This window comes from Corvus brachyrhynchos, unplaced genomic scaffold, assembly GCF_000691975.1.
Source record: "Corvus brachyrhynchos isolate BGI_N302 unplaced genomic scaffold, ASM69197v1 scaffold346, whole genome shotgun sequence".
NCBI lineage: Eukaryota > Metazoa > Chordata > Aves > Passeriformes > Corvidae > Corvus > Corvus brachyrhynchos.
In genome coordinates, this window is record NW_008238644.1 from 93,693 (window position 1) to 119,222 (window position 25,530).

General features: G+C 43.1%; 1 protein-coding gene across 3 annotated transcripts in view; it reads right to left on the reverse strand.

Moving 5' to 3' along the window:
* The window catches only part of PASD1 (PAS domain containing 1), a 103,711-nt gene that overhangs the window by 28,212 nt on the left and 49,969 nt on the right, over nt 1-25,530 (reverse strand). For all 3 annotated transcript variants that reach the window (XM_017737540.1, XM_017737539.1, XM_017737541.1), the window contains exons 2-3: nt 2,670-2,761; nt 1,290-1,346 (exon numbers count right to left, since the gene is read on the reverse strand). In XM_017737540.1, the coding sequence (XP_017593029.1) occupies nt 1,290-1,321 (32 nt within the window). In that variant the 5' untranslated portion in view covers nt 1,322-1,346; nt 2,670-2,761. The remainder of the gene's footprint in view (nt 1-1,289; nt 1,347-2,669; nt 2,762-25,530) is intronic.

Sequence of the window (25,530 nt, forward strand, 5' to 3'; positions counted from 1 at the left end):
CCTACAGCTCAAACCAGGGTGAGGTAAACTACCCTGCCCCAGCAAAACACTTTAAATACAAGAATTTAAACTCTGCTGGGAATGTTAATTTGTTTAAAATTGGGCTTGCACACAAGGATTTTGCTGGTGCTTAGAGCCTTGTAGCAAGACTGAACTCACCAGCCACAAGGAACACCTGGAGGTAACAAGCATGTCTGGGTTCATTTGGAAAAGGCCATATCCTTACATACATTTTGGCAGCAGTTCCCACTGTTTCAAAGGCAGTGATAGTGAAGGTGTTATGGGAGAAATTCCTCCACTAAGAGAAAAGTATGTTCATGTATGTTCATGTTTTGTTCACTTAATTTTATCAACTTTTGTTCTGCAGTTAGTACACACAAATATGAACGTCAAAATGTGAAGGATTTCTCTGATCTGAACTTGCAAAAGGAGCTTATCAAGAGACAAACTGCAGAGTCAACTGAAGTGCAGCATAAAATCTTGTATGTGGTCTTGAAAATCTACTGCTATGATATGAAACTGGGAATGTTAAGAGTCTGGCTGCAGAACTGCAGACTAGTTTTCACTTCACATTGATACAAATTAAGAATGTTTTATTAGGGTTTTCCCCTCCATTAAAAACAATACAGGAGAAAGCAAATCCATCCAGTTTCTTACAAAGCGTTCTTCCCAATGCATATATCTGAGATAACACTCTTTTCATACGACCTCTTCCAGTAGTAATTAATTTGCTTTTCAAGTGTATTCATGATGACACAACTTCCTGTGACCTAGACTGAGGGTGGTATGCAGAAAGCATTTCCATTCATATTCAGGTTGGCATTTGGATGTTCCAGATCCAGCATTCACGTTCACAGCCATCTCTGTTTTGGCACTCGTGTGCAATGACTAAATAGAACTGAGCCAAGTGCTTCTCTGACAGGAGACTAACTCAGACCTGTGCTAAAGCAGGAACTCTACCCCAGGCAGGCAGTACTGCTTGATGCCAATAAAATCACAGGTCAGGAATCCTGCTTCAAGATACTAAATAGTCATGGGATAGCACGAGATCCTGAGGGCACAGCAATGTAATTTAACGACCACTCAGCCAGACAACCCATTGTAGGGGTGGCCAAACTCTGTGAGAAACCCAAAAATGGTGACTTAAATTATGCTGCATGTGGTCAGCTATACACAGCCTGTAAACTGTGTGGGAGCTTTGCCTCTGACATCAGTGGGGTCAAGTTCTTTGTCAAGCACTGGACAACACAGCATTTACAATTCTCTTCCAGGAGTGCATCCTGTCATACCTCTTTGCCCTGTCCTTCTCATCTTCATCCATCAGTTCGTTTACACAACACAGGGCTCTGCAAGGAAAAGACAGAAGTACTTACTGAGACACATTCCCTGATCTTGCTAAGAATATCCAAACATGGAGCATAGTGGTTTGTACTTAAAGACCTCCTGGATGTTTCAATCTTCCCCTTCCCAAATTCCACTCTTGGTATGTCCTTCCTTGTCTGTTCAGTCAGCTACTGAGGCATGAGAAGTGAGACCACTGCTACATGCTCAAACATCCAGCTACAACAACAGGACTTTAAAGGGAAAGATCTGAAAGCCAGCAGCCCCTCAGCCTGCCTTTGGCATTGCCTGCTGAAGCACCCATCTCTGCACAGGAATCAGCATCTTCCTGGCAAATGGGAGAGCAAAAAAGAGAGAGATCTGACCTGGTGTCTGCACCAGGCAGCACCACAGCTGGTTGATTTCAAGCACTGCACTGCTTGAAACACATCTGGGATTTCTTTTCCAGTGGAAGGACATAGGAGAAAGAAAGAAACCGTGCTAATCCCCTAAAGGATTAGTATTAGGCAACAGCAGGATATTATCAGGGTATCTAAGAGATGGTATGATAGACAGGTTCATCCAAAGCACCCTGCAGCCAATGACTGCTGCTTGCACTGGTGGAGTTGTCCCACATCATCTGAGCTGTGTCCTGGGATTCACACCCAAGGCTTCAATTTAAAACATCCTCACCTGGCGCTAACCAGGGAAGGAGAACAGTTGGCAACAACTCCTGGTAAGGACACACTACTCCCGAGCCCCATTAAAGGATGGAAAATTCAACACAAGGGTAAGGTGACTTGCTTTCTGTGACTCAGATGGGCTGAGTTTGAGGGACAGACAGTGAGGGAGGTGCAGGTGAGGCAGCTGCTGTCACTCCACGCCACATTGCCCAGGTCAGCTCTGCTGGATTGCACCCCTTCAGACACCTCCAAAGAGGAAAATGCACCTGTCTCCACCATCAGCACCAATCTGCCCCCCATCTCCAGTGAGCACTTTCCCTGCAAAACCCTCTCATGCTGCCCAGAACTCAGGGGGCATTTTTCAATAGGTACATCCAAAAGATTTTCTCTGTTTTGAGACTACTCCAAGCTCAAACAACTTGGTAGCTATGAAAGTAATGCAAAATAGAACCACCCACAACTGTCAGGAAGTTGAAGATGCTGCTCACAGCAACAGCTACAAAATTTTATCCTTTCTTCCCTGCTCCAGGGCAAGGATCTCCCTCCCTGCATATGACCTGGGCAGAAGAAACTGTATGAATTCTTTTGTTATTAATGCACTGCATAAAGAGGGAGTGGTTCTCACTGCCTGAGTCACCAAAAGCTACAAGCCAAATTAGAAATTACCTGTTCTATTCCTCAGATTCATCAGTCCAGACTGACAGAGTGGGATTAGCACTTCTTATCACCATGTAAATAGAGATGGAGAAAAATTAATCCTGGAAGGAAAAGCAAGTCCAGTTAAAACACAGTTGCAGGCAAGACTTAGCCTAGACAGCAGCAACCACTTCAAGCTGAGAAAAGTCTACCACCACGAATTAGAAACATGCCTAAATGTGACTGATGAAAGCTCAGCAAAGCCTCCAGCAACGGGAGCTGGACCAAGTTCTTGGGCTCCTGGCTCTGTGGGCACCACCCACTGCCACAGAAGCAGCCTGGGAAGGCCAGTGTGAACTCTCATGTCCAAAAAGCCATGTGGCCTAGCAGGGTGGTGGAATGGCCCTACCGGCTTGGAGCCACCGAGGGTCAACTGGAGTTCTTCCAAAGTATGACAGTTTACCTGGTGTGCTGTGAAACCAAAAGTAGGACCTGTACCTCATCTATCACATCTTGCAACCAAAACCTCCTTCAAGACAAACATGATCAGCAAAAATCAGCACAAGCCACAACCACCCACCTGTGGATGGACTTAAGGCCTCCCCTTAAGATTTGCAACTGATGGGACACACAAAATCTAGGAAAAATGTCATGTAACTCCTGATACCCTCAGTGACGCTGCAACTGGAAACAACACCTGCATAGCAAACTTAAAACTCAGTGGATCTGCTCTGTCTCTGTTCTCACAGCAGTTGTACCCTGGCCAAGTGACATGTTTTCATCCTGGTTCAAAAGGAGTGTGTGACCTTATTTGTCACCCACCTATTGAGCTGAGGCACTTACCACTGCTGCTCATCCCTCAGTGCTGTTCTATCAAAATCACACAGTTGTTTCTTCTCTAGAAGAATGACCCCTACAGAAGTCTTGGTGACTTGGGATGAGTTCAGAGATACTTAGGTATAAAGAAAATTAGTTTTAAAGCAATGGATTAAATTATAAGAAGTGCTTGTGGATACACAGGAAGATCTATCACAATTTTTCAGGGAACGTTCTTTGTATGAGGACTTAAGCATGCAAAAATTCAGCTAAAGAAAAGGATTCTTCCTGAGCTTGGAGTGCAAAGCATTGTTTTATAGAAATTGTATTTTATGGAAACTTTGTCCGCAGGTTGTCTGACAACTGAAAGCACCCAGGAAGCCTGGAGGGTTTTCTGCCTCATTAGCATGGTTGGCCTCCCAGCCAGCTGGAAAAGCAGCAAGTTGAGGGAAGCTGTTTGGTCACCAAGAGAGTCAACAGCCCAGTTAATGCTCACTGAGTCTACACTGGGAAACGAAGCTTGGATTCTCCAGTCTCCAGGAGGAGCTATCACTCTGCTGCAGTACAGCTGATGTGAGCTGCCAGAAGCAGAAGGATGGGGCTTCCTAATGAATATGAGCAATGCCCTCAGCCAACACCAGCCTTCGAGGAGCTCACAGAATAAATGGCCATAAAAGAATTCACAGGCCCAACCACACAGAGCAGCTTTTTGCATGATGCAGCAGGATGGTGAGCTAGAAAAAGTCTTAGTAGAAGACACCTAAGGACAAAATAATCTTAACCGGCTTAAGCACTTCAGGCCTACATTTAGCTAAGTGCTTTTTGTCTTGTTATGAGACAGAGCTAAATATAGTAACCAGAATACTTAAGAATAGTTTCATAAGGGTTGTATACACTCCTCAGCCAGATAAGGCACTTAGCACTACTGACAGCAGTATGTCTGCAGCTTAAGAGCATTTTAAATAGCCCCAGATAGAATCTCTTTGACCTTAACTGTATTAACCAGAGGGATCAAAATTTATTTATTGCCTCCTGAAAATCCCCTTCTGTAACACTTTGAGAGAGGGATTCCTGAACTCTGTGGGCAAGTAAAGAGGAGACTTGGTCTCATTTCTCATCCCACCTACAACAGGTGAGGATCAGCCTTCTCACAAAGCAATGCACATCCATCACTGCTTAATGCCCTCTGTAAAGGGAAATTATTTTTTTCTTCCTTTGTACAGGGAGCCTCAGAAACCACTCAGAGTGTTTTAAGGGCATGTTATATTTTAGACTTTTCAAATATCACAGTATTTGAAGTTGTTTCCAGGGTTACAGAAAGGGTAATGTAGCCAAATGACAGCCTTAACAAGACAAATGGACTTTGCAGACAACAACTAATAGTTAAAGCATTATTCCATGCTATCTGCTATATTTTGGCACATTTTTTACTGAAGAGAGACTGGCAGAGGGAATTTTTTTTAATTTTCTGTTTTGCAGAACTATCTGACTTCAGGAGCTATCTAAAACTGCAAACCTGTGACTAAAGAAAATGTTTACCACACAAACCATCAAAACATTGACACTACCTTGGGATCATTCTTAACGGAACAGTCAGACCCGTGCCCTGAAACCAACAGCTCCTATGAACATTTTATTATAGGTTAAATTTTAATTATTTGGTTATGTCACTGATGGCAAGGCAAAGATATTTCTATGTGAGATGCTGCCCATTTCTTTGATCAGCAATGAATAAAGCTTTCATCCATCACCTAAAAGTGTCCCTGAACCCAGATGGTTTGATTGCTTTTCCCAGCTATAACAACTGGTCTAATGAAAAACATTCTCTATGCATAAAAACTTTGTTCAGCTTGTATTTAAATTTTCCTAGAATTTTGCATTAAAGTAACATACAGCAGTTAGGGAGTCTTCAAATCTATACTGTAGGAAACATTTTAATTATGCAAATGTGCTGCGCTAATAATTTCCACATACTTTGCATGCAATGAATTCATCAGAGAGCCCTCAATTACAACATGCAGCACTTTGTGGCACAATGCAATCACAAATAAGAGAGATAATGCATTCTCTAGCAATATGATTTATATGTCAGTATGCCAGTGTTTCATTATTCTTGAGGCAACAGGAGGGCACGACTGTGGCTGGCAGCAAACCAGCTGATTTCATTTTTGAAAGGCAGAATTTAACCTCTTCAGTAAAGTGCTACTGATTCAGCTGTAAGACACTTATGTAAACGGCATTCGAAAGACCAAAGAGTGTGGCTGAATCCCTATGGATGCTCAGCACAGGAAGGATCAGCACCTCTGCTGATGCCCAGCAGCCCTGCAGTCCCGGCCCTGCCACTGGTGCTGTGCCACCCACCCTGTGCTCCCAGCCATCTTCCCGTCACACAAATGTTTGCCCCAGTGCCACAGTGAGCGGGCCAAGAGCAGCAGCTCGGCAGGGTTGTGGCATTCCCACCCGCCAGAGCACCCCCAGGGCACAGCCTCACCACTGCTGTGTCACAGCTCAGCGTGAAGCCACCATGCAGAAATGCAAAGACTAAACCAGGTGTAGCAAAGGAGTTGCATATCTGTGTTACTGGATCTGCTTGTTTAATTTTTTCTGCCTGTATTTCACCCTCTCCTTTCCTTGCCATGCCTTGCCCTCTGTTGTTCTTCACTCTTTCCTGCCCTTCCCTCACTTATCCCCCTTGCTTAACATCCACTGGATCACAATTCAGAGAATTGGATCTCTTTTGAACACGGTTTCCCCCCATCTTGCTGTTTCTTGTATTACCTGCCTTCATCTTTCCGTTGCTTTTTATTCTCCATGTTCTTCACTTTCCTTTTCTCAAAAGAGAAAAAAATGTACAATGACCTCAGTTTTAACAATCACCCAGCCATTTCACTGTGGGAACTTGGCTGGCCCAGGTCTGAGGCACACATGACTGACAGATTCTCTTTAGGGACAGACTGCCTTAGGAATCATGCTGGTGGGGATCTGATGGGTTTTGGCTCCCATGACACCTTGGTCCAGCTACAGGAGCACTGGGTCCTGTCCTGCCTGACAGCTCCCAATCCCAGTTTCAGACCCTCTTTGGAGGAACTGGGATCTCCCTCAGGTCAGTGGTAAAGCTGTGCAGCTCCAAGCTTTACAGAAACACCACCCTACATCCACAGTGTGGGGTGGCTGAGGGACGTGGTCCAGCACAGCACACCCTGGAACTCTTTGCAGGTACTATATATAGGTACCTATATTTTCACACAGCATCTTTGCTTGCTAGAACATGGGTGATGGTGGTCAGTGGCTGAGGGAACCAAATGTTCTGTGTTTTCCCTTTGTTAACCTGCCAGAAATGGACTTTCTGTGCCACTATTGTAACTGTTGCATCTCAATGAACTTACTTATGTACAGCATACTCTCCCCTGGTTTATTGAGCTCTAAATTTAGCTTGTTACCTGTGACAGATTTATGACTATGTTCATTATAGCAGTAACAGCTTCAGTCAGAAGCTAAGAGGTGTCCAAAGAAAATGGATTATACAAAACAATTACACCATAAAAAGGGCTGTAATGGAACACTGTGATTCAGCACAGAAGCGACATGAAAGATACAGGCAGGAACAATGGTAGTGTGTTGGGGTTTTTTGGTGTTTTTTCTTTTTTTTTTAACCAGTATACGGTGCTTCTGAAAAAAGAAAGGCGGAAAAGGATTAAAAACTAACAGATACTTGAAAAGAAAAGATGATTACTGGAACATTTTGTTCTCTAGGATTTTTGTCAGATCCTGGAGAAAATAGCCAGCCAAGTTTGTTCTGTTCTAGCAAATTGCTGAACCTTGCAGGATAAAGATACAACACTGTAGAATATTATTCAAAATGTCTCTGGGGTTTCTGTAACAAGAAGAGCATGCATCTAATTAATTCTACCAATTTGTCTAATGGCCCCTTAAAATTCCCAAACCATGGCAAACAGCAGAATGCTGATTCACAACCCTAAGAAATACAAAACTGTACTTTTGGCACAAACAGGGTAGGATGAGAATGCATATGCAAATAATACTTCTTCTGCAGTCTTGGGTGAATACCTGTGTTCATTTATAGCCATTCAGTTACTACAGGAAAGGTAAATAAATATATGTTGTAGTATGAAATGATGATGTCCAACCTATAAACAATTCTTTACCATACCTGACTCAGACAAAGAGCCAAATAATCCTCAAATAATAACATGGCTTTTCCTCATGTAGGATGAGAGCAAAGGTAGCTGTTCACAGTTAATCCCTTCAGCAGCAGTTGAGATTGTGTTTTCATGGAACTACTTCCAAAAAAGGTACATAGAGCTAAAGAGAAGGCAGGAATACTGAAAGTGAATGGACAAAAGTCTTTTGAACAGAATGTTCTCCAAAACTTCCAGCTCTTAAAGCTCTGTTTCTTTTTCTGGCTGATCCAAATGATGAAAATGCATGTGTGTGGGGGTGAGTGCATAAACACATTTTACTTCAGAGCAATTTGCAAAAAAATACCAAGAGCAATTTCTACCCAGGAAACCAGTGGTGACATTCAGGATGACTCCTGCAGCGCTCACCTCCTGATGTTGGGAGTTAAGTAACCATTGCTGCTGAGTACATGGGAAGGGAGGTGAGCAGAGCTCCCTCACTCCTGCCTCAGGCCCCTTCCTATCATATTCACTTCTCTGGCAAATCACAAAGGAGTGGGGGGTGTGGGAAGGTCAACCCAATAAATTTCAGCAACGAAAACAGTTACTTAACAGGCTAAAAAAATCCCTCCCAAAGCTATTGATTATCCAGCTTAAAAAATCGGAACACCTTCTGATCATAAACCTGGTGTTGAAATTCTGGCTCATTGCAGGGTTTCATTCAGAAGAGTTTTACCATTACCAGAGCCAACCAGCAAAGGACATTTTTAAAAGAAACCAGCACTCTTCTCTGTCGGCAGTTATCTTCTGCAGAACTGCCTGCAAAGCTGGTGCTGGGCACCCTGACCCCTCCTGCTCCACTTTCAGGGCTCGCCAGCAGGAGCAGGGAGCACCAGACTCCCTGGGAGGTGCTGTGCATTACTCCCACCAAGAGGACACAGCTCGCAGCAACTGCATTGGTGGCATTGAATGAGGTCATCGGGTCCTTTCTCGGTTTTGGATTTTGTTTTGGCAACAAGGTAGGTACAAGGACAAACATGTCAAAGCTGCCTGTTTGGATGCATCACCCTGAAATCCCTCTTGTAATTCCTCTTCTCCTCTATTTACTACAGGTCAAACTCATCCTAAGCAGAGAGCTACATAAAGTCTGTGTCAGTAAACTGCCTACTTTTATGCCTTGAACTCTCCCTGTGCACAGAATAAATGTAATCATTAGACAGCAAAGAAAATCAGTGATCTAATCAGACTAAGTACCTTCTCCTCTACTTTTCTGAGTAAGAGAATACCCCCAGCAACTACCAGTTCATTGAAAGAGGCAATAGTAGCGTTCATGTCCTTAGCTGTTCTCTTTTTTTCCTCAAACAATACATTTTTTGCTTTGTTTCTTCTTTGCCTTTCTCCATCTTGTATATAAAATGCATTTCAGATGCTTGAGGACGGTACAGATAAGATGAGCACTTGTGCTTTGTGTTTGCTTGTGCTGGAGGTTGAAGCGATATTGCAAAAATAAATGTGAGGCCTGAGGGGCTGCTTGCCTTGTACAGTAAAAGCAGGGGCTTTCAACTGGGTCAGGAGTGGGTTCTAGGTGGTTCCAGGACCACACTGCAGAAGTGCTCTGCTCCAGTGGGGCAAAACCACTGCATATGACTTGGCTTCATGATGCATCTACTCCCAGTTTGCAGGACCAGCAGATGGTAGGAGCTATTTGTGGACTGGAGAATTTTCTTTCAAACGTGAACATCTTCTGTCTACAAGCATTATTCCCTGGGCATTGCTCTATAAATGTGCTTCAACTCACTTTAAAGCCTGAGAGCAGCCACAGTCAACCCTGGAGCCAGGATGCAGCCGTGGAAGTGATGTACTCACCACTCGTGAAAGCAGGAAGAGTCGAGCAGCTCCCCAGCCCACTTCAGGAAATACTCTCAGGACTCTTCCACTACCTGAGCAGACATTTAGCAGAGCTGCTCCACACCTGCACAACAGGTCTGCCCCTCTCTGGCATGCTCAAACTGGCTGTGTGTGACACAAATCAGAGTCTGTTACAAGCACACAGCTTGCTACACCTGCATCACCCTGACTGTGATCAGTCCTGTGTCTCTGGATCCCCCTTCCAAGAAAGGGCAATTCAGCTGCTCCTCTGCTGCTGTTGGGAACAGGTGGGAAGGCAGCTGGATGGGCAGGATGCTGCACAGACAGTCTGCAGACAGCCAGCAACCTTTGGCCCTGTCATTTCTGCACTTCCTTAGATCTGCTTGGTCCTCTATGCAGCCTGGGGAGCCCTTTGGCTGGTGAACTCTTGGAAGTCTGGCCCTTGTTCAGCATCCTTTGATTTCTACTGAACAATGTCTACTTTTCTGACACTTTGCAAGCAGCTTGCTGCCATCCTTTCTCCTGTCTAGTGCTTTTACATCAGGAAGTCTCAGCACACTCTACAAACACAGTTATCCATCCTTGTTGTACAAATGAGGAAACGGGTACACATTTTACTTGTCTCCTTTTTACAAGTGTCCCAGTTGTGGGAAGCTGAATTTGAAACAGTGAATGCAGTTACAGCCTAATTTTCAGTAATGCTGAAATCCAGCGTAAGCACCTACAAATATTGAACATTTTGGAAAAGCTCGACCTAAATCATTGACCCAAGGTCATGCAGCAGAGTTAAGAAGTGAATCCAGATGTCCTGATGATTAGCTCTGTCTACTGGCATTCAGTCAAGTCCTCCCTCCTAAAATAAGCTTCCTGAAGCATCTAAGACTATAGTCTTAGAACTCCCTTAAACACGCAGCACTGGTAAGACCTGATTTCCAAATTAAGGAGGGGAGGGAAAAACCCAGTTCACTATTTTTTCCTCAAGTGATCACTGAATGACCAATGAAAGGGCAGCTCAGAGTCGTTTGATCTCAAACTTCTTCCTATAAATAAAAAAGGGAAGATTCTTCTCCCTTTTCAAACAACATGAAGAAAAAATGTCCTGCCTCAGTAATTCTAGACCTGAGTAATTAAATCTGTTCTCTGTTATAATCTGTTTCCCATGTGTATCACCAACCTGGAATTTCTGGAACTCAATACATAAGGAAGCTATTCAATAAAAGGAAATACTACAACAAAGGGATTAGAGATAGGTCTGAACCAGACTGAAAGGCTCCCTATACCAGAGAAGGATCCAGTTCCTTGTCCAGAGTTCAACTTTTCCATCTCAACCAGTATCTCAAACCAAACACTGCAAAAACAATGGACCTCCCAGAGCCAGACCACCTCTCACCTCTGGTTCGGAGGCAGAAGAAATGAGGGAACAAGTTGAGGGGACTGGTATTGCAGCAGAAGTGGAACAGCACTACCTGTCTGTACAGTTAACTGCTCAGCAGAATACAACAGAGTATTTCAGTTGGAAGGGACCTGCAATGATCAGCTAGTCCATCTGCCTGATCACTTCAGGCCTGACCAAAAGTTAAAGTGTGGTATTATGGGCATTGTCCAAATGCCTCCTAAATGCTATCAAGCTTGGGAAATTGACCACCTCTCTAGGAGCCTGTTCCAGTGTCTGACTACCCTCTCATTAAAGAAAAGCTTCCCAATGTCCAGTTTATGTAAAAGACCTGTGAGAAAATTATAAAGAGCTTAGTAGTTAAAATTCCAAGTCTTCCCTCCAAGCTCAGAGTTTTATCTACTTATCCATTAAATGAATATCAAAGGATTCACTGCAGCTGAGCTAACTGACCTCATTTTACATCTTTGGCTTCATGCATTCAAGTTCAAGCATAAGAAACTTCCTTACCCTCTTGGTGTGTTTAATTCTGGAGCATTCCAGATATAATGTGCACCTAAGTCAAAAGGAATTTAAACAAAGCACTTAGATTTCAAAATTTGTGTTATCCTCATTTGGCTCCCAGAATTTCAGCTGCTTTCCTTAAATGATCTGCTCACATCTGCTCTCCAGCTGAGCCGTGTTCATGCCCCACTGACCTGACCGCTGCCATCTCTGTAATCTTGCAGCTGAGAATAACCAGCAATGCACTCAGTCCCTGTAAGTGTCAAGGGCCTTTCAAGAAGGAGGAGGCAGAAAAGAGGCAGCCTTTATATAACAGGGAAAAGTAGGATTTCAGAGAAAAAACATTGTTCGGCTAAGGTGAGTAATGGGAGCTGCACGCCTGAAGTGCCCTGGTCCAGTTCCCTCAGGCAATGCGAACTGGAGGTGTCAGCATCTTGCAGGATTATTCTCTGCAATGGCAGCTGGCAGATATTTTTCTAATAGAGAGCACAGCAGCATCGTTCACACTCATTTGATTCTATTTGCTGCTGTTCCTATTCAAACTCAGCTAATCCGATCAAGTTATTTCTTGGCCTGTGCCTTAAAGCTGAGTAAGTAAACACCTTTCATAAGGTCTGGGCCCACTTGTTTCAAGTGCATGATTAAGGGCTAGACTTGAGCATTATTGTGAGAAAACCCACTTCATTACTCACAATTTCCAAAATCACTCACAGGTGTCTTGAAGTGGCACTTTTCCATCCAGTGTTTTACTCCCTGCATTACAAATATATAACACAGTGGCAAAGGGGCCCAAACACCAAATATACATTTGTGTTCCAGCTGCCCTAAAGAACGGCTCTTTGAGCTGAGAATAGCTCATAATGGCACCACTTAGAGACTGTGATGCAAAATATTTTCTGTGGCTACCAGACCTTCTCCACAGATGTCTATTCTTGTTTACTATGAAGAAGACAGATGATAAATATAGTCAGCAAGTGTATTTTGGACAAAGTCGTACTCATTTGTAGTATTTGCATTAAGTAACACTAGAAGACTTATGCAACAGAAAAGATGTTGACCCAACTGTAATTCCTTCTCTGGTACACCAAGGATGGATTTGTACTATTGAAGTTTACAAGTTTTTTTCAAGAAGAATTGTTGCTGCTTATGCTGGTATTGCTAATAATATAACTGGTATTGGTAATAATATAACTGGGGTTTTTACACCTTTTTTTAAAACACCCCCACACAGTTCTCCTTCTCTTTTCTGAGGCACTTTTAACTTCACATCCAATATTCTCTTTTGTATTATCTTGCCCACATCACTTCTCAACTAGCTCCTCAAAAGATGGTTATTTGTTTTGAAAGCTTTGGGAATAAAGGAATATTTAAACAATTAACTGCAATCATATTCGTCATCTTGCATGGTACCATGAATATGCACTAGAAATGTAATGAGAAAGTAAAACTTTCCTTCAGGAAGAAGAAAAGAGAAGATAAACATCCACAGATCTCTCTGTCATTACTTTCTTATCTTTTTTAGACTGCAAATATGTCAGTCATTGGAACACTTTCATACTAGGTCATTATTGTTACACATACTATGCGCAAAGACCCAAGGCCTCATTCTGTCGTAGATAAGCTATTCACACACATCCTTTTTTTCCCCTTGCAGTTTATTTGCATGGCTGACTGGATAATCAGCCATAATAACAAAGTATGACTCAGCATGGCTGAATGTCCAATTCACTTTGGGGATTTTCTTGGAGGGGTTTTTTTTTAACTATTGAAGACCAGAAAAGATGTGTCCCTCCCAGATAAAATTAATGTAAAAAAGATTTGATTAAACACAGAGGTCAGGGGAAAGGGAACGGATCAAACAGCAACATTTCTGCTGCCATGCCCTCAAAGAGGCTCTGGCCTCTTCAGCTGCTCTGACCAGCGCTGCAGGGTGCAGGGTCCCTCATCCCCCCTGCAGGATGGACAGGGGGATTTCTCATGGAAATCCCCTCCTCAGGGCAGAGGGAGGCTGCAGGACAGAGAACTGGTCATGTTCCTCAAGGATGGGCATCCTTGATATTAAGGACATATGTGTTTTCCTGGACACCTAAATTCTGTCTATGGGTTATTACCATTGTGCAAGCACACTGAATATTTTAAAATATAATTTATTTCACATCTTCAATAGTCCAGTACTAAGAATCCTCCTAGTATCAGTTCAAAATCATGACTCCAGTACGACCATTAAATGAAATACATGGGTCCCTCTCTCTCAAAGGATAATTCTCCTCTACTTAAGCAAGTCAATGGCAGTAGCAGTGGACACTGCCATCCTGCTCAGCAATCCTGGCTGTATGGATGTGACAAAGATGGTGGATCTGAACCTTTGACACCTCTGGTCCCTGGTTTTCAAGTAAGAGAGCTGAAAAGGCTGCAGTGTGAGAACATATTTCACCTGGGACAGAGTGAAAAGAGCATTTAGAGCTTGGCCCTTCATTTAGCCAGATCCATTGGCACATGTCTCCATTTTTAACTATCTGTGCAATTCTTGGGCGAAAACAGATTTGTGTTTTCCAAAATTAGGGTAAACATGAGTTTTTTACCTAGGGCTTTAATGACAAAAGTACTTTAAACTGTATAACCATATACTAACAATGTCTGTTACTGTCTTCAACAGAACAAAATTAGGCTGGCTGAGAAAATACGCATTAAAATCAGCTGAAGAAAGGAATCACACTGTAATGTACATGCATAAAAACCACATGGATCTTATTTCTGTGATAATCTGACTGTGTAATACCACCAAGGCCAGCGAGATTCCTGACAAACATCTACGCAGGAGCATGAGCCCAGCAGCAGAAGTTAAAAATGCCCATGACCTTTAGCTGGCAGTCCCAGTTTCCTCAGAATTCCACACTGTTTGAGAGGCAAACATCATCTGTACTCCCAGCCTCCTTCCTTAGTGCACTGCTTACGTGCACATCTGCTAAAAATCACAAGCAAACTACACAGTAGTTTAACTGAAACTCAAACAGAGAAAACATTCAATTAGGCAGAGAGAAAAGCTAACTTCCTCCTTCCTTTCCTTCCTCTCATCAGCCTTTCTGCAAGAGATCAGTGGTGAAACTCTTATCTACTTCAAAATTGGTATTGCACCCACCCTGATTTAATGCCAAAGTTTCTTCCAATTTATTTCGGTTTTGTTTTTAACAAGTGAGAAGTGCAAAACAAACAAGACATTAAAGCTGCGTCCTTAACTATTGCTTACGTAGAGCGAGTACTTCAAAGAGCCAGCAGAGATATGAGAACCACTGCCCGAAGGGGCACAGAGCACCTTATCCTGGCTCAGCCAGCACACACGAGCTGTGCTCACCACCACAGCTTGGCACCAACTGGGCAGTGCAAAGCCAAGGCAGAGGATGGGTGCTCAGGCTGTCATGTTCCTCTCAAAGCCAGAATTTACTCTGGTGCCATGAACATCTCCCAGTGGCAGAATCTCCAGCTTTGTGCTCATCCTGAGGACAAGAGCTGCACACTGTAAACCAGGACTGAGCTGGCCATGTTTATCAGGGTTAGGGATGTAAAGGACTGTGATTCTCCCCCTCTACTCTGCCCTCATGAAACCCCACCTGGAGTTCTGCATTCAGCTCTGGGGTCCTCAGCACAAGAAAGATGTGGACCTGCTCCAGGAAGTCCAGAAAAGGGCCGCAAAAATGATGAGGGCTGGAGCAGCTCTGCTATGGAGACAGGCTGGGAGAGCTGGGGTTGTCCAGCCTGGAGAAGAGATGGCTCTGGGGAGACCTCATTGTGGCATTCAAAGACTAAAGGGAGCTTATAAAAAAGAGGGAGAGTGACTTTTTACATAATCAGATAGTTATAGGACAAGGGGGAATGTTTTTAAACTAAAAGAGATTAGATTTAGATTAGATGTTAGGAGGGAATCCTTCACTGTGAGGGTGGTGAGGCCCTGGCACAGGTTGCCCAAAGAAGCTGTGGATGCCCATCCCTGGAAGTGTCTGAGGCCAGGTTGGGTGCAGCCCTGAGCAACCTGGTCTGGTGGAAGGTGTCCCTGCCCATGGCAGAGGATGATGATCTTTAAGGTCATCTTTAAGGTCCCTTCCAACCCAAACCTTTCAATGATTCTCTTTGGCTGTCTTCAAGTGAGCTCCTGGTTATGATCAGTGCTGTCACAAAATGTAATCCAAAGTACCTAAACTTCTTTATTCTACACTGACGTTAAAATGAATAAGAAATCAAGTACAGTGCCTCAAAATGCTTCTCTTCAGCCTCAGAGGCTTGTTTACCATTGCTGTAGTAGCTGAACTGCTGAATGAAATATTTACAACTATTCATGCAATCAAACTCATTTTCCTTAGGAAATAACTGATTAGGTATCTCACATCTGTTCCTGACAATGATTTAAGCCTCTGCTGATCCCTATCTAGACCTGACATGAATGTTAATGTTTTAGAAACCATCATCCTTAATGGGAGGGTGACGACAGCCTCTCTGGGTCTGGTGGTGGTTGAATGCAATGGGGAAGCGCTGCTTCATCTGCCGGTGAAGGATGACACAATCAGCCCACAGTTTTCTCTAACCTTGTGACCCAGGGCTTGGGAAGCCCGGTAGGAGACAGAAGCTACAGTAGAGCTTGACACAGAATTATCTTGAGAATTATCTTCCTATCCCTATCAAAAGTTTTTAATATCTCCCAGATGCTGGCTCTCTTTATGCAGAGCAGCAATCCTGCTCCACCACACTCCAGGGTTGCATGTCATCCTTTCACCAGTGTTTCCCCATTGGGGCCCTTTGATGGAAGCTGCTGCAAGCGTTGCAAGGTTGTGAGAAAAACGAGCTGCTAATAAAGCTGATTGACATGATACCCTCATAAACCATGATGCTCATGTCAGGAAAGACAAAAATAAATTACACATTTTTCCTCAAATAAAAGCTGTTTCATGGGTAAAGAGTCAATGACAATGCACTATTAGAGAGAGAAATCTAATGTTTAGCTAACCTATTCATCTGACAATCCTCTTTTCCACAGGAAATTTGTCAAAAGAACTTACCAAAAAAAGTAGGAAAAAGAAGTATTTATCTTAATATACTCTTTATTTCTGCAAGAGCAAGGGAGAAATCTTCATCCCTCTCAGGTCAGCTGCCACATTGTGCCAAAGATTCCAATAAAAAAAGAGTTGGTCTCTATTACTGCTCCTTCTGGTAAGGTTGAAAACTGGGCTTCCTAAGTTCTGAAAAGAGCAACTAGGTCAGAAGAAAACTTTTGGCTTTTACTACAAGGTCAAGGGACTGAAAAACAAGTGAATTTAATGCACATTTGCCTGCAAACAACCTTGTAGAGCCGTAATTCAAATAGAAATGAAGTCTATGTAAGTGTCTGAAGAGTAATCTCTGAAACAGTCAGAAATGCTGCATAAAAGTAGATTTCAAACACAATCCAAAGAAGATTAAACTGGAAATTCATCTCTCTTAGGACTTCTATACATCATAAATAGGCATTATGCCTTCTATGTAAAGCAGCTCATTATCTGATTTATTCACCAATATATCTTCTTATTCAAACAATTCAAACGAGACTATATTGGAAAATCCCAGAACAGTTTCCTCAGCACAGCAACTTTTGAAATAAGTTGATGATTTATATTTATAAAATTTTACTTACTGTACAACTAAATTCATGTTTGTTAATATAATACACTATCTCTAAGGACAATTTTTAAGAAAGATGCTATCCCAGCTGGATCATTTATTAATATTCACATGCTTTCCTTCAAAAAAAATCAAAATACAGAAGTTGTTCTTGTCTGCATTAGTCTTTTTTTTTATCCCTCAAGTGAAAACAGAAATTCTGCTCTACTGACAACAGCCTACTACTGACAAACTAATCATTCTAACACTCCAGACTCCATTCTAACACTCCTTGCCTTTTTAACTATGAATATATCCAATATAAGGAATTCAGCTCCAGATTCAAAACATGTGCCCTAGATAAGACAAAGTTCTGACTCAGCCTCATTTCAGGTTTACAAATGGTTTAGTGACAATTTTAGTCCACTATTTTTTATTCTTCTCCCATTTTAGGCAATGGATCTTTGCCCTTTCCAGACAATATACCAGGACTATTGCAGAATCATATACACTTTCCTTCTAACAACCTTTTTCTGGGAGCCTCTCCTTACACACTCTGAATGATTTCCAGAGAGTCGAAACAGAATTGCAGTCAATTTTCCCATGTAACATAATTCTCAGCAAGGCTCCCTGAGTTGTACAAACTTCCCCAAATAATGGACTTCAGCTCCAGTCCCAGTGAGACACAGATACCAGGAGGTCTTGCCGTTGAAAGGCCAAGTCCCATGAGATGTGAAGATGCCTCAGGTGAGAAGGTGCTTTCTCAGAAGTCCATGCTGCAGCAGAATGAGCAATAAGAATTGTCTGTCCCAGGACTGGCGCTCAAGGGCCAGCGTAAGCTCTCCCTGCAATTACACAGCTCCACATCACTGCTGCTGTGTGGGAGGTTAACCCCAGAGTTTATGACGGAAAGAAAATACAGTAACTCACTTTTCCTGTGTTGACACATTGTCTCCACTAATGAGAAGGCTCAGCCCTCTGCATAAGCGAAATTAAACAGAAAACGTAGGTGTTGAGATTTGCACAAAGAGTTTGTTTTATTAATACTTCCTGCTGTGCCCTTGCCATGGAAAGCCTGCCCCAAAAGGAAGCCATTAGAATTATTCTATTTAAGAGAAAAGGCAAACTGTTAATACTCATCTTTAATATACACATCAGTAGTGGAGTCAACCCAAGTCCCACCTTTTTGCCTCATGTGACTCACTTAACACACACACTTAACACATCACTTAATAAAATTTGATTGGAAGCAGTTTGATCAGAGTGAATATTTTTAAGTTACTGTAAATCAAGCCAGTGTACACTGCACTCAGAGACAGGACAAACAGGTTTATGGTCAAACTTCCTCACCAAGGGGTGTAACCCTCCCCGGCTATTAGAGCCTCCCTAATTGCTGCCTTTGCTGTGACAAGCCACCAGCGGACCAAACACACAGCATCCTCCTCTATGCATAAACACCTATTTGCAGTTTGTGCAGCAGAGCTTTGAACAGCCTAAACTCAAGGACTGACTCCCAGGGACATTCATTTTTCTCCTCAGCTGATACTTTGGGAGAGGTCCCCACAAAGAAGCTGGTGGAAGTTCAACCTTTGTCTTTATCAGGGCCAGGGGTTGATCTCATCCCCTTCAGATAAAGCCTCTGTACTGGCTTGAAAATCTTCCTATAATGCTGCCATGTCTATGCAAAATACCTATCGGCAACGGGAGCTCTTATCAGCTCATCTGTTGCTCATTAACTACCCCAAAAAATGGTTTATTGAGTGTGTTGTTTATGATCAAAACTTTATTGTCCGGAAGCAATGTGTTGCACGGTGCTGTGCATTAAACCAAGATTAAAGTAGGCTGAGCCCAGAAGAAAACCAATAAACCTTATTAATTTCTTTTAAGCATGTGTGTATGCGTGTGTTTGTGGGCTGAACAGATGAAGCAAGAGAGGAGATCAGCATTTTTATGGATATGATTCCTGCCATTGCTACATACTCGACAATCTTGCCTAGGCTTGGGCAGTTTGTAAACAAGAACAAACACACCTACAAATATCTCTGCATTTATCTATTAGTCAATCAATTAATTAATCTGTCTATAGCTGACACTCAACAAAGCACCTCACATTTACTTATAGGTGAGGGGGGACACCTCAATGATCCTTGTGGGTTCCTTCCAACTCAGAATAATCCATAATCACGGGGAGAGACAGAGGCCCAGCACAGGTGTCTGCTGAGCTGTGACACTGCTGCTGGGTACAGGGAGGCTGAAGCCTCTGCCCAGAGCCAGGGCACAGAGAACAGTGCAGGTAACAAGTGCAGGTACCACACAGCAGCCAGCCAAGACCTGGGAACTGGGTGTAAAACTCTGAAAAGTTTTATGTTTCTATTTCACACAACAGGCCCCTGCAGAGCAGTCCTGAAGGACTGAGATCCCAGAAGCTGATGGAAGGTGATGTGCAGGGTGGCAGAGCCCTCCATGCAGTGGGACAGTGGTGCAGGGAAGACCAAATCCTTTGCTGTCCCTGCCTGCTCAGGACACCAGGTGACAGGGATCCAGCAGGAGGGTGGTATAGCTGTCCCCAGTCCATCAGCTGTGCAAAGATCAGGTAGCAAAAGTGTTGAAGGCAGTTGTCATCCAAGGTCACCTCTTTGATCACACCCAGAACATGTGCATGGCCAGCAAACCGCCCAATGCTCACCTTCCACCGCCTGCAACAGGAGCCCAATTCCAACTGCTCAGGTGTGTGCGTTTGTGCGCGTGTTTGTGGCGTGCATCAGTCCTCCAAGGCCAGAGCTCCAAGGTCTCGCTCTGCCTCCCTCCCTCTCTCCCAAGGAAAGATGTTTTGCAGTGTTCCCGCGGCAATGTTTAGCAGCCTCTTGGTTACCATAGCGTTATGCACTAAAGGCATGTCGACAAATTAATCAATTGTACAATTGTGTTTGCGTAAGAATACAAGTCAGTCAGATGATTCAATGCATTTCAACAGCTCCATGGAGTTTGGTTAACATACTTCCTCTTCTACCATTTCAGTGTTACCCTCATTGGCGCTGCTGTTTTTCAATATTTCAATTTCCCTTTACAAGCAAACTGGCAGGTAGGTGATCTCTGCTGCAGGCTAAGTTGAGCTGTTTTCCTTCCTCCTTGCCTGCTTAATTTCTGTCTTTTTTTAATTTATTCCCTTCTCTCTTTCTTGTAATAAGACGGACATCATACACTCAACTTTCCAGTAACCAACTGTGTTTCTAAAGTTACTAATTCATCACTAATGGTCAGCAGTCACTTCTTTCTTCTAGATTTTATCCTGCGTGATTTGGAGAAATTTGCTCTGATCAGCAACAGAGCAGAGCTGATACTAAGTCCAGGTTTCCAATTTATTTTAGGAATATCAGGTTAAAAGGGAACACCAACCCATCACTCCAGTCTTTGAAAACAATGCTGTTAATAGCTGCTTAACAACATCTCTTCAACCTGCCAAGGAGCACCAGAAGCCCGAGAACACATCCTCACGTCATACAATAAACTTATGATACATATCAGAAGCATGCAAGATTAAACCGTGCTGTGACACAGCAAAGGGGAGGTGAAGATCACTGCCAGTACTGCAAGTCCTTGGAGCCACACAGAGTTCATTAACGCCAGCAACAGAAAATCCAGATCCCAGAAAATACACCATGAAGTATAATATGGTTACTGGCAACACAGTCTGAAGGAAAAATGTCTCTGGCCCAAAATCTGATGAACAGGTTGAACCAGAGAGCATGCCAGAAAAATCTGCAGGCAATTGTGCCTGTCTAATGCTACATGGAGTCTGCACTGTACGTTTTCGATGTCTAGTGCTTGAAAGGAAGGCAGATATGGGAGAAAAAATATTCAAACCTGCAGGAACAGAAAAAATTATTTCTTCCCTCAACTCCCAAGAAAACAGCAGAAGCCTTGACACATGGGGTTAAAAGTGTAAACAAACCAGGTCCATTCTCCTTTCAAGTATACATTAAAAATATGACTACACTGCAGACCAAAGAATTAACTCTGCAAATGTAATTTCCTATCTCCGGGAACTCTAATTTAATTGTATAATCTCTTTCATAAGATTATCAAGATCTATCTCAAAACTACCCTAATTGAAAGACTCTTATGCAACTTCAATCCTTGGGCAGCTACAAGCTTTCTTCTAATTCCCCACCCAAATTTATTCATGACCAACTTAAGACAATTTGACCTCCTGCAGATACTATCTTTTTAGCTTGTTTTTTTCTGCCCCCTTGCTATATAGTACCAATTGTATGTAAAATACCCCAATGTAGCCTGTCCCTTTGCTGGTTCACCTGGCCAGAGCTAAACAAATGATGCTCTTTAACCTCACTTTGTACCACAGATGGTCTGTTTGTGTAACCACATCTGTAGCCCTCCTACTGTTGTAATTCAACATTTTCTTGACAAGGGTATCCAGAACTATGCAAAATGCCAGTGGGCTGCTCCACAAGCAATGGAAAGCTCTTGTATTGACACCCTGTATGATAATCTGTACGATGATCATATCACATTTCCCTGAATTTCTCATATCATTTTCCTTTGGTATCCAAGGATGACAGTGGTCCCCTTCCCAGCTGTATCTCAGTGCTTGCTCCCAGGTATCTCCTGAGCAGCCAGTGCATCCACATCTCTCCCTTCTGTCATGGACAACTGATGAGCTCCTATTTCACACTGGAAATTCTTGTTACTGGTCTCCATGCTTACAACTTCACACGACTTTGCACTCAGCACTATTAAATGCCATTTTATGTCTATCACTCCCAATCAACAAAGTCATCTAAATTCCTTTCATATGATAACCTGATCCTCCTCTGTATTGACAATACCTCCCAAGTTTTTGTCATCCCACACAGCTCCTGGGCACACACCCAGACCTTGCACACATCTCACAGTCTGGTCCTGAGGGAGCAACACCACCAACCTCCCTCCATCCTGATGACTTTCTCTGAATACCTCTTTCCATTCAGACAACTTTATTTGCATGCAAAGGTTGTATCTTTTCTTTGGCCAGGTTCTTTTCCACCTTTCAATTCTTGCCTTGAACCACCATCTTCATTTTAAGCCATAATGTCCTGTGGGGCATGGTATCAAATGCTTAGCTTTAGATAAATTACATTCCTGCCCTACCCCATCTAAATAATCTGTTATATGAAAAAGATGCTAGATTAGTCTAGCACAATCCATCTTTGATAAAATCGTGTTGTAATTTAGCCTGCTTCCTCATTATTTCCATGTCTAATTATTCTTTCCTACAAAATACGTCATGGGACGTTCAAACCAGCTGGGCTAACATTTCCTGCATTGCTTTTTTATTTTCTGACTCTCTACGGACTCTCTCTAAAGGACACAAATGCCTGCCCTCTTCGGCATCTGAAGAGCGACGGGAGAGCCTTGCTGCAAGCTATGCAAGCCTTGTGCCACTGCTTTCAGTATTCCAGGAGTGGGATTATTGGCACCTCTTCATTTGTCTCACTAAGATATTTAAGTTTTGCCTGTTTTCTCTGGGTTTTTTTGAAAACTTTGCTATGAATAGCTTTCACTTGCCTGCAGATTTGTCAGTAATTACACTCTGTTCCAGATTCTACAGAAGGTTCTGCTTTCATGAGAAAGTTGTGTCATTATTTAGAGACATCAGTTCCCCTTCCAGTTTAGGCACATCTAATTTCGGTTCTGTGCAAATTGACTAAGTGCAGGTTTTGGTTGAACCCAAATAAGCTCATTTGAACCAAAATAAGAATGTCCTTACACAAGGTCACATCAGGTTAATCAAATCACTTTAAAAACAGACTTAAACTAAATTGGTGTAATCTCCCCATGTAGACAAGGCCAAAGCCAATAAAGGAATATGAAGTAGGTCAAACTCTCTCATTAACTGCACACACCTTTGTGGTTTGACTGAATCTGGTGATTCTGAGGCTGGGCAGATGTGCAGCCAGCAAGCCCAGCTGTGCACAGAGCGCTTGTTGGGGCCTACCACCACGTCAGCCTCCCTTAAACCCGGGCTTAAGTGAGACTGGAGTAACAATAAATAGGGCCTTGTAGGACTTTTCTACAGGGACATTGCTCCTTCAGTTTATGGGCCACAGAGCAAGAAGTCACACTGTGCCACACCAAAAGTAGCAGTGAAACAAGGAAAAAAGGAATAGCCTCAGCCTGGGCTGAGGATGGGACAGAGCTGGTGGAGCTGCAGCCAGGCAAGCCCATCACCAGGACTGTACTGGCAGGCACAGAGCTGCTGCTGCAGCAGGACATTGAGCAGAGTATGACCCCAGCTGAGCCAGGACTCACCCAAAAGAAGGGTGTCATCCAGGTCCTAACAAATAAATGCAGTTGTTGTACCTGCCTGACTTCCCTAACAGAGATTTGGAACTGAAGTGATAGAGAGGTGTATCATTTCAATAATATCAGAAAACACTGCTTCATACTATTTTGGTTTTTACAAGTTTTACTATTCTGTTTAAAGCCACATTACTTCACTGGGATCCATAACTGTTCCAGTACAAGCCTGAATTCAGTTGTTCTGATATAGGCACATAGCTTATTTCTCCAGTCTTGAAAGAATGAGCTATGTTGGCATTAAAACCTTTGCACCATTACATGTGAATCTTGGGAGGTTGCGTAATTTAGGACAAAACAAAGCAACTTCTGTGCATAGACAAGCCCTGGCTCCAAACTGTAAAGACATTCTACCAATATTTTGATACTACTAATGAGCAGAAGTTGGATTTGACATCAGTATCTCTGCAATGTAATGCCACTTCCTCCATCATGAGACTTTAATTATGAACTACTCATTTGCTAATTTTACTCTTTAACTCTGAGCTATTTTTGTGTACTTGATGTATGTCTTAAACCAGAAAAATAATTAATACAGATATAGTCTCAGTGGCTAAAAGCCAGGAACCATCACATATCTTACTGAAGTTTGCAATTTATAAAAAAAATTTCAAACCAATTTTACTTTTTCCTCTAAATCAAGTAACTGTAGTCCACAGCTTGGAATGATCAGGATAAGTGAGCAGCAAGCAACCATTCCTAAAGCCATTTGCATTTTTCCTATTACCTCTTCCAGAATAATTCTAAAGATTAGGTAGTAAACATGTTTAGCCCAAGAGATATGAATGCCTCCCTTCCACACAAATTTCAACTTTTGGCTTTCTCTGGAGCCTCCTGTCCTCATTAGTGCCTGCTGCGTTTGTCAGGGCTCCATCAGCCGCAGAGCCCCGAGTGCTGTTGTTCTGGCACATCAGTGCCAGGGCTCTGGTCCTCCCTGATGCAGCACTGACACACTGGCTTACTCTGATTAGCACATTACGGGAGAATGATCTATTTTTTTTTTTTTTAGTTACAGTTTCTAAAAAACCCAAAATCCAAATGTATTTTTCTGACTGAGTAACTATGGTGAAGGGTTGCAGCCTAGGAAGCTTATAAAAATTACACAAATTCCCAACCAAAACACCACGTTGTCAGACATTCAGTACCAGGGCTTCACACTGCGTACTCTTGAAACTGTCTGCTGCTTCACACAACATCCGTTAGATCTGTGAGAACTGTAAACCCTACATATCAAACTCATGAAGAGCGAGCGGTCTCTTTCAGGCAAACTCCCATTTCCAGAGCTAGGGATTAGCCAGCAGTGATCCAGCAAAATAAGGACAGGGGAGCCACCGGCATTCTGCTCAAAAATGAAGGAAGTGACTCCTAACATCTTCTCATGTCTACACCAGAACGTCTCATCCCTCTAGTGAAATCAGCACCGCAGCTTTCACTGCACACAGCAAAATAAACTTCAGCTAATAAATAACCCTGCCCTCCCCGGATGATCCTGCACCCTCCCAGGCAGGTAGGGCATGGAGCATTTTAACACCTTTGATTTCAGGGACATTATCTCCGGGGCCACTCCCCTGCTGAAGGAGACAACTTCATTCAGGAATCAGAGGTAGCTGGCACTTGGATGCCAGTTCTGTCCCCAAAAAGGGACTGACATGCTGGACTTCTCCAAAATCTACCGGACCTGCTCTGCGATGGCTCAGGAGCCTCCTGCCTTCGGGGACTGTGGCACTTCACAAAGGACTAGAGCTCTCCAAAGCGCGTGTGACACCTCACTGATGAATCACACAGGGCTCAGCTCCGACCTGTGCTTCCAGTGCAAGCTACCAAGAACAATCACTTCACAATTTCGTCCACTAAGGACCAAGGCAAGGCATGGAGTTATCATTCACAAATCCATGGCTGAAACATATGAGGGACTTTCAAAGCCTTCTTAATTTCCCACTTATAATATAAACATTCTGTAAAATCAAATGACACAACAACCGTGGTGGGAAGAGTGACTTTTCAATCTGGATTTCAGATGCTATCTTTAGGTTCAAGACTCATTTCGGAGGTTTTTCTCCACGCTCTTTTCAGCCAAACATAATCCTTGAACGACGAAACTTCAAGACAAAACGAGAAGACTGCGATCAGACCCATTTCAGTCTCCAGAAAATCGGTTTTCCCCAAAACCAAATCACCGCAGCTCTCA